Source organism: Lissotriton vulgaris, chromosome 9 (genome assembly GCF_964263255.1).
Source record: "Lissotriton vulgaris chromosome 9, aLisVul1.2, whole genome shotgun sequence".
Classification (NCBI taxonomy): Eukaryota; Metazoa; Chordata; class Amphibia; order Caudata; family Salamandridae; genus Lissotriton; species Lissotriton vulgaris.
The window spans coordinates 1212115435-1212125772 of record NC_141697.1 but is presented as its reverse complement, the minus strand read 5'-3'; the positions used below and the strand labels follow the sequence as shown (position 1 = coordinate 1212125772).

At 42.9% G+C, this 10338-nt stretch overlaps 1 protein-coding gene across 1 annotated transcript; it reads right to left on the bottom strand.

The window, feature by feature from the left end:
* Window positions 1–569: 569 nt before the first annotated feature.
* Window positions 570–3217, bottom strand: LOC147693053 (uncharacterized). Its single transcript, XM_086939302.1, has one exon. It carries the CDS (start codon window positions 3090–3092, stop codon window positions 2481–2483), a length of 612 nt encoding a protein of 203 aa, XP_086795428.1. The 5' UTR covers window positions 3093–3217; the 3' UTR covers window positions 570–2480.
* Between the last annotated feature and the right edge of the window lie 7121 nt (window positions 3218–10338).

The following is a 10338-nucleotide window of genomic DNA, read 5'->3' as shown; positions in this document are numbered from 1 at the left end:
TCATTCAAGTTTGTATGTTAAAATAATGGCCCGGACAGCCAGTAGTCTTGTTAAAGACTATGTAATCATCACTTAATGTACCTCAGCATAATTGTTAGCAGCCCATCAACCCCCTGCCCTCCGCCCACTTCCTTACACCTCCTGCCATAACACCACAACCCACATGTGTGGGTGCAGCAGAAAATAGTCCATAGGAAAGACCAGGAGTGATGAGACATTGCTAATAAGCACTGTCAAATACAACAGATCTGGATTCTTTTAAGAGTATGTCCTATGCCATACACCTGAATGTAATAGAAAAAAACAGGAATACCTAAATGATGATCAGGTGAATGCTATGTGGAGCAAATAAATGTAGTTTACAGATGTTATGCCACAGCTTATTTACATAGGCCATGCCTCCTGGAACAGATTGTTACGTTTATTTGGCCGCACCCACTTTTTTAATACAACTGAAGTAGCACCAACACAAGTTATCCACAACAAGCATCCATTGTTGTTCCTAGCAAGCCCATACTAAGTGGAGGAGCGCCACCGCCCCCACTGTATTTTATGCAGCGGAAAGAGGAAAAATAAAACTACATTATTTTAATTTTCACTTGGTCATGCAGATTTGCAGGGCACGGCTGTCGCCACATCCAGCAGGGTAGGAATTGGGGTCACTTGAGTGAGCAGAAAGGTTTGGCGAGCCCAACAGTCTGGCGCACTTTGCAAGTTCCCCACCAGGCTGCGTAACATGCACAGGCTCCTTGTCGTTGTCACAAGGCTGCATTTCAGCGATGTGATTGGCTCAGAGGCGCCTCTGCTTCCTGCCTCAGAGACAAGGCAGTGGTCAAGCAGCAAGTTAAGTCGCATTTTCGTTTATTTTTCAATCTCCCCCGCCTCACCTGTGCTACTCGGTGGCAACCACCACCGAGTAGAAGGCTGCATCTTGTCTCCTCAGCAAATGTCTTTTCACTCTGCCCTCCTTCAGATACATCTGTTTATCTACTTCACTTAACAACCGGCCCATTCCCTCTGCTTTTTCTTTTACTTTGGCGCTACCAATATTTGAACATCTTTATACCTCTCACAAACGTTGCCATAGAAACACAATTACAAATGTCACATAAGTGAAAATCATTGCGAGTTCTCCATGGACCAAGGACTGGGTCTTCATGTAGCCTGAACGACTCCATGATCCACCAAGAGGAACTGTGAGAAACAAGCACTGCCTTCGGTCTCCCTCAAACATTCTACCAGAACTCACCTAGAGACTACTCTGTTCACCAAATTCACGTCACAGGCCGCATTAAAACAATAGTGATTCGATTCAAAGTCATTTTTAACTACTCGAGCATCTGAGTCCCTGCAGGATCTACCCCACTTAAAGCATGGACAGCTACTTCGAAGCTAATTCCTTTGGATTAGAATTAAAGTCTAATAAACAGCCACTGGGTGCCTTCTAACCCTGCCTCTTAGCTGTTCACGTTTGCTACTCTATACAAGTAGCACTTCGCATGGGTGTAAATGAAGATTAAAAAAAAAAACTGAACTGTCAAACAGCAATAACAACGTGCGGTGAACATTTACGAAAATATTTAAGAATGCCATCTGGTTGCAACTGCAGAGGCTGTACTGGAAGTAGAAAGATACTGTAATATGGAAACATAAAACAGTCGTTGACATTTTGAAATTGAAAGGGAAATGGATCGAGGAGACGGACGAGCAGTAGAGGTTCACAAAATACTATCCAAACGTGATCTCTGAAACCAAAACGCGAAGCTTGCATAGATAATTTTGAATTGTAAACCAGATGTGGATTTCGGCGGTTAGTACACGGTCACCTGTACAAATTAAGCCATGAACTGGACCCAGCTATGATACTACGCATAAAAGTACACGCAGTGTAATCAAGTCAATCGCGCCATTTTGTTAAGCACAGAACACGGCTGATTTCACTTTTTTTTTTAATTCAGGCTTGTAACATTGACATCTTGGATGTCTCGGAATGTAAAATTCGTACACCAAATAAAAAGCACACTGATCACAGGCACAAACGCTGTTCTCATAACAGGCACAAACACACTGTTCTCATAACAGGCACCGGATAGTCGCGCGGGCTTGTTGCCATGGAAACGGACGCTACGCGCGGGATCCAGGCTCCGAGTCAGGTTTTTCCCCGCACGGCCAATTGCAGGGGGCGAAGGCCACTGCGCCACGCCCCCACGGAGATGACAACCAATGGGAGGGGCGGCACTGGTTCTTAAAAAGCTGGACCGTGGCACGGGCAGAGCCCAGTCGATCTATTGCCGAGGAGCTGGCAACACTTCAGTGCACATTTAATTGTCAATAGTAATTTAAACCGTTGCAGTAAACGAATGTTTTTAAAACAAACAAAAAAGTGGGCGGAAGCAGGCTTCGCATGCCGAGCCCGGGGGATGGGCGATCATATAGGAGTCATGACATCATACGGGGATGTCCATGTAGACCGGGCCGCCTCAGACCTTGGACTTTGGCATCTTGAGCAGGCCAAGCTTGGCAGACTTGTCCTTCTTGCTAGACTTCTTTTTGTGGCTCTTCTTGTGCGGAGGGGAGGAGGAGGAGGGGTCGGGCAGGCGCTTCTTGTGGCTCTTTTTGGGCTCGTCGGCCGAGGGGACCTTCTTCTTGTGACTCTTCTTCGGGCTGCCCGACGGCGGGGGCTTGGCGGCTGCCGGCTCCGCGATGCCCTCCAGCTTCCTGCGGTTGAGCTTGAAGGAGCCGTTGGCCCCCGTGCCCTTGACCTGCAGCAAGGTGTCGTTCTGCACCAGCGCCTTGATGGAGTAGCGCAGGTAGGTGCGGCCGTTCTGCTGGTCGAACCAGGGCACCTTCTTGGCCTCGTTGAACACCCGGGCCAGCGAGGAGCCGTTGCGCTCGCCCAGCCGGCGGATGGTGTCGATCACCAGCTGGCTGTAGCGGCCCGGCTGGCTCTTCTTGCTCTTTTTCTTCTTCTTGGGAGGAGCGGCGGAGGAGGCCGGCGCCTTGTGGCTCTGCTTCGGCTTCTCGTCCTCAGACATGTCGGAGTCTTCGGAAGATGATGAAGCCGAAAGGTCGTCGTCGGAGTCCCGGTCCATCCCTACCTCGTCAGGAACGGTGTAGGATGAAAATCTGTGGAGAATTCCTGTCAGTGTTGACTGAACTCTCTGTCAGGCCACCTCCCGTCCTTGAGCCGTTGTTTCCCGCTCGGCCACTTCCCTCAGACTGAGCTCCGCCCCCGTCGCCGCTCCTTTTATAGACGGCCGGCGGACCGCGTTGAGAACATCAACATTCGCAAACGCCACGCGCGCGCCGCCTTCACTTGTGTTTCTTCGACCCCCTTCTAACGGCTCTGCCCCCGCCACAGCGCCCCCTGCGGCCGCCCCAGCGGGTGGGGTCCGTGCTGCGGGCGGAGCCCGACACAACGACCCCCCTCTCGCCCACCGGGGTGTTCGGGAAGCTCCCCAAAGGGGGGTTTTAAGGCGAGCACCCCAGGCTCGCGGGGCCGCTGAGGAGGGGGGCGGCCTGTTGAGGGCGGTTTGTCGGGCCGGGGAGGGTCTCCCCGGGGGAGGGGGCCCCGTGGGCGGGTGCAGAAGAGTGCGGGGGTGTGGACTGTGGCCGCAGGGGGAGTGTGGGGACCGAGGGCGCCGCGTTATTCCCACTTTGGTTTGTTGTAACTAACACACCGGCCGCCATCACGTGGTAGCCCAAAGAGCTGAGGGGGGCCAGGCGGATCCGAGCCACTCGGGGTGTGGGGGGCCCCGCCGCCTCCGAACAGACACAGCACGCCCACACCCCGGCTCCCTCTGCCCTGGGGACCAGATTCCGGGTTTTTCAGGAGGAAACAACATTATTTTCAGTATCCGAATTTTTAAGCAGAATTCAAGCCTGCCAAAACACATTATAAATGAACGTGACAACAACCCAAATACAATTCCTCTTCAAACACATATTTTCCTTGAAACGACGATTAAAAAAATATCGGCATGATAATTGACCTTTTGGAATAATGAACATTTATGTAATGGGGACTCAAATGCGTACTGATAGTCTAAGTGATTGACCACCATTCTCTTACCAGTTAATCAAGGGCACCTGTAGGTAATCAAGTGGTGCAGCCCTCTGGGGCAACACACTTACTGTGGATCTTTTCCTCACCGCCTTACAAACATTTGTCCGAGGTTTATGCATTGCCATACATATAAAAGTTGATTCTTTACATACAAATAAATACATTCTTTTTACACAACACATTTGACGAATTACAAAACAATATCCACAAGACAGATTTCGAAAATTGTACTAGTACCCTAGTAATTAATTCATAGCAGTCCTACATTGGTTCATTTATCCAGTGGCGTCACTAGGGTTGGTGTCACCCGGTGCGGGTAACTCGTGGTGTCACCCCCTCACGACTTACCGCATGGACCTCCTCCGCTCCGAGTCCGCCAGTGGACACAGATGGCACATAACAGGACCATACAGAATCCTTAGTAACGTTTGTAAATTGACGTCCCATGTTTGGTAATGACTTACAGAAGCATAATGTCTACTCAAGATAGTAGAGCAAGACAGAGACCATGTAGGCCTATGCAAGATGCCTACGACTTGCCCACCTGCATGGACATATAACCGGCACATGCACACTCGGAGAGAAGTCATTGTATCCCTTGGGCAAAGGTTTGCCAACACCAACTTAGCACAGAAAGAGGACTGGCTAGACAGACGTTAGGAGGCCTATTCACAAATGCATTTGGAGTGCATAAAGTATAAAGTGCTCCTGTTGAATTTCTTTAGGCACTATAACACAAGTTTGGGAATTGTCCTCAAAACATCTAAAAGTGGAATAAATGGGAACACTGTGGGAGTATTCAACACAATTAGCACAAACAGAAAGGACAGTGTGTTTACTATTTGGGAGTTGGACATTTCTGGACTGGCTAACAGAGGCATGTAAGATTATGTTAAAGAGTACTACTCCTGTAGAACTACCACTGAGGTCTCTCCTGATACGGCCTCACCTCTGGTGCACTGCACTTCCAACCTGCCTGGCCAAAGACTGAGCACGTTACAATCTGCTGATTGACTGTGCCCTGCAAGCCATCCAGGTTCTTGACTAAGCTCCCTGAAGAATGTGGTAATGTGAAACACAAACCTCAACCACCATTTTTCCAACTATCTGTAGGAATCGTGTGCAGCACCAAGGAGTGTTTCTGACTGGTGGCATTTCCTACTTCACTGCCATTTCTTGGTAGGGGAAAGCACCAGCAGGGTAGTAATTGTGTTGTAGCAGCCAATAATGGCAGTATGTTCCTGATCCAAAAATCTGAACTGCAGGGGAAGAGGACTCTCTACAGCTCACCAGCTCTGACACTTTGCTTCTTGACACAGCGGTCTTCAAAAAACTAAAACTCGATATAGACCTTCTCAAGCTGTGCACATAGAGTCTGGAATTCTATCCCACCTACATTCTGGACTAAACTCTGTCTTGCAGCTTCTAAAAATGAGAACTCAAACAAATCCTTCTTAACTCTTACTTCCCCATCTCCTTCACGTTAATACCTCACATATATGTCGAGGTAGGACTCAGAGACATCCCTGGGCTTGTGATACTTCAATCAGGTGATTAGCCACGCTCTACAAATTCACGTAACATAACAATGCACACATCCTATCCTATACATAATTTGATGGGTTTTTGATGGGGTTGTCATTGCACGACCAAAGATGGCCAGGCCACATAACGTGAGTTTAAGGGAAGACATAACAGTTAAATCAACCATCAGTTGATCAAAGTTCTGCAGAGCTACAGACAAGTCTGTAACAAGCATAAGCAGGTTTAGGTACTGTGTCCTCTGGAAGGACTCACGTCTTGCTAGGGATGAGTGTGGATTCTCCAAGATGGGTGTCAGGGCACTGTAGAGGGACTCTGTGTGGGGGGAGACAAAATCAGAAGGCAACCTGGAGATAAACTCCAACTTATACTGCACTCACCGGCTAACACCACATAAGAATACAGCGTGAGTTAGAAGAAGGTACTTGTTACAAATAAAGCATACATACATGGTACTGAACGAAACTAGTTAAGGGGAAGTGACTAGTTACGGGAGAGTCTAGCATATTTTACAGAGTGGATGTCAATTGCCTCCTCTCCTGAAGATACCAAGGATACCAGTAAAAACCCTGGGGCTTATTTTATTTACAAGCCCCTTGCGCCGCCAGTCTGCCACTTTTTTCCATATTAAAAGTGACGCACTGGTCGAGCAAGGGGCTTGTAAATAAGCCCCCCTGTTCCACTCACTAGTCATAGCTGCCCCCAGCTAGCTGCCTGTCTCCCTTAGACTGGTGAGGAGGCACTGTTCTAATACCCCAGTGGGCTTCAAAAACAACAAGGAGCATGTCCAGTGAGATCCAAGATAGGAAGCCTTTCGCCCTTACAAAAAATTTGCTCTGCATCCACCCCCCCCCCCCCCAAAAAAAAGACCTAATCCAGTTGGCTCTGAAATGTTATGTGTTTTGTCGAAGGTACTATGCCAGCAGTGTTTTAAGAAGGCACCATTTTCTTGTTGTTTTTAAGCAATCTATGGTTTGTGCACTCATAATTCACACATATTGTTAGACTCGCAATCAGCCCTAGCTTCGAGCGGTAAGTCTGACATATTGATTGTGTAAGGCATACGTTACACCCAATAGGAATTTCATGATGCAATGTTAATACTCTGTAATAAAGCCTAAAGATGGCTATTTTGTCATATAAAATCTCACAGATTATCTTGATAGAGGAATGATTTTGGTGTTGTTTGCCCCCCTGACAACCCTAGGGGTCGAACATTTCCACTGTAATATTTCTTGTTAGAATGTCTCCGGAAGACCTGCCTGGCTTAGCTGTCTGCCAATATATTGTAATAAAAAAAATCGAATACAAAAATCTATCAATGTAAAAAGCTATAGATGCAGAGGGCCTTTCTGTCAACCTTCTTCTGTCTGTGGCCATGCCAGAGCTTTAAAAAATGATAGGATATGTTCATTACCTTTGCAAGATGGACAACTGTTGGTATATTTAGTTTTGTTATTGTAAGCATATGCCTGCTGGGTTTAGAAAGCAGCATGTTTTCATTTTTCTGCCTGTATCCTTTTTAATTTATCTTTTATATCTTGAGGAGCGTATGTGTTTTATCACGGCTATAACAGAGGGAGAATGCAATAATGAGTCGGTGGATGGTTGAATGAATGCATGAGTTCAAATATGAGTGGCAGAGTGCATATATGAGGACATGTCAACTGTCTAAACCCATCAGTAACACAATAGGCACTTTCATTCATAAGCCAAGCCTATTGGCTTTGCCAATGCTCATATCCCAAGATTTCAAAGATTCTATGTCACATTACTTTCTGCTTAAATTCTCTTTCTTGTCTCCCAATATTTATTGGTGTCCCCATTACCCTTCTCCCATGTTTTTCTTTCCTTATTCCTCTCTCTTTCCTTTTCACATGTTCTCTGGTGCTCAACTACTTTCTCGTCCCTGTAGCTCAGTTTTGAACATGGCCATCACATCTTTAATCCTGGGAAGTGGCAGACATATCCTAAAGTACGTCTCCCTTCAAAGACTTCCAATGCCCTTGTAAATAAGACACAAAACCCTCCCTACCAGCTACAGGAGGATTTGGCAAGGTATTTGCTAATAATTAGATTAGAAAGTACTTACTATCCTCTAGGTTTGAGCACCAGCCTGAAAAAGTGACTACTATTTTGTAGTGTAGACCTTACCTCTAGATCCATCTAAATACAGTAGATTCACCACCAGGGTTTATAATAATATGATTTAAAAACACATCATTTAACTATACAAAGTGTAGATAGAGGAGGCGGAGACTGGCCTGCACCTAATTCCAAAGTAAAAAAAAATCCCCTACAAACTGCCAATATTTTTTTGAGAATTCCAATTGGTGCTGGAAACATATGTGCCATGTTCTCACGAGTTAACTTTAAAAACAGTTTTCTGTGTGATTTTAAAACAGAAAGGATGGTAGCAAGCTTTTATTTTTTCTCAAAACAAATTAAAAGTCAATATTTTAACGTAAATAGCCACACGCAGAAAACTCTGTTTAGTGTAGTAGCAAATACAGTATTTGCGAGAATTATGGAAGTTCACAAGAGAATTTCTTTTTACCTTCATTCGACAATATCAAGCTATTAAGATGAGAAATCAGAAATTTGCTATCTCTTCCTTCCTTAAGATGGAGCAATAAGTTATTTTAGCCTTTATTTTAAAAAGTGAGGTTTGTTTCATTTATTCTTTTTATAATATACATACAATTTATATTTGTGTACTATACCATTTCTCTGGGAAGGTATAGAGACAAAATATCGACTCCAAAATATCGACTGGACATAATATCGAGTTTTAAATATAGACTGGACAAAATATCGACTGGACATAATATCGACTACAAAAATATCGTTTTTCAGGTAAGTGAAGTAATATCGACTGTATAAAATATAGATAGCAAAAATATCGATTTTTTAATAATATATAATATTTTATAGTGTATTTTTATGTAATAATATGTGTGAATAGTGTGTATTAATGTTATAAAATATTTTATTACATGAATTTTGTTTTTATAATAATTGCGTAATGTAATTCTGTAGCGGGTTGTGGGTTTATAGGGGAATAGGGTGGGAAGTAATTTAATAATAATTAATTAATTAATATATGTTTGTTAATATTTTTAATTAATAATTAATTGATAATTAATTAATATTAATTAGTTAATGAATTAATATAATTTTGAATATATTTTGTATTAGTAAATAATTGTTAATTAATTAATTGTAATTAGTTAATTACATTAATTAGAGTACATTTTTAATATATATAATTTTGTGTTATTTTTAAGTAATTAATTTTGAAAAAATAATATTAATTATTAAAATAATTACAGCTAATGTTCTAATATATTTACTTTATTGTTATTGTTAATTAATAATTAATTGGTAATTAAATAATATTGATAAATTTTGGGTAAAGGAGCATTTTTAGGGTTCAGGGTCAGTTTTCAGTTCATGGGTAAAGGGGTATTTTTAGGGTTCAGGGTCAGTTTTCAGTTCATGGGTAAAGGGGTATTTTTAGGGTTCAGGGTCAGTTTTCAGTTCATGGGTAAAGGGGTATTTTTAGGGTTCAGGGTCAGTTTTCAGTTCATGGGTAAAGGGGTATTTTTAGGGTTCAGGGTCAGTTTTCAGTTCATGGGTAAAGGGGTATTTTTAGGGTTCAGGGTCAGTTTTCAGTTTTTGGGTAAAGGGGTATTTTTAGGGTTCAGGGTCAGTTTTCAGTTTTTGGGTAAAGGGGCATTTTTAGGGTTCAGGGTCAGTTTTCAGTTTTTGGGTAAAGGGGTATTTTTAGGGTTCAGGGTCAGTTTTGGGTTTTTGGGTAAAGGGGTATTTTTAGGGTTCAGGGTCAGTTTTGGGTTTTTGGGTAAAGGGGTATTTTTAGGGTTCAGGGTCAACAAATAAGATGTAAAAAAATTATTTTTATTATTTTCATTTATTATTTAATTATTATAATTTAATTTAAGTCGTTTTAAGTATATTTTAGTAATTAAAATTTAATATTAATTTAATTTAACACTGTTTTTAATAAAGTCGATATTTTTTACATCTATATTTTTGTTAACGATATTTTGTACTCGATATTTTTGTACTTACCTGTTTGTAGATACAAACTCGATATTTTGACTGTCGATATTTTGTCCACGATATTTTGGCAAGTCGATATTTTGTCCCTCGATATTATTTCAGTGATCCCTCTGGGAATACTCCTATGTCCCTCCTTCAATTACATTTTTTAGCATCTTTTGTTCTTTTTGTTTACGATATTGTTACCTTGAAATAACTTCAATTTGTCTATTTGACTTTGCTACTATTTTACATCTGCTAAAAAAATGCTAAGAAAAACGTTCTGACCCCCAAATGAACCGTGTTCACACTACACAACTGTAAAACAAATCAAGAAACGCAATCAGAAAAATAAAATTGTCTTTTTCTCCAGCCGTGTTTACAGCATCGTTCTACGTTCAAAACCATCTTGGGACAGGTTTTCGCGGGGTGGTGACTATTAACTAAGGATTACCAACAGTACACTTCAGCGCATAAGGCATAACATCGAGGGCAGCGGAGAAAAATACAGACCAACACCTCAAGTGGGATGTTACCTCCCTTCCAGTTCAAGGCCTTCATTTTCGTCCACTGATTTATAAGGCTATGCCTCAAGTGCATAACTGCAGCACACAGGTTTCGACAAAAACAGACCCAGTTCTGGAAATCTTACACTGTTGAATATTGAC

Coding starts and splice junctions, on each gene's coding strand:
- LOC147693053 (XM_086939302.1), bottom strand. CDS start 3,092: ATGGACCGGGACTCCGACGACGACCTTTCGGCTTCATCATCTTCCGAA.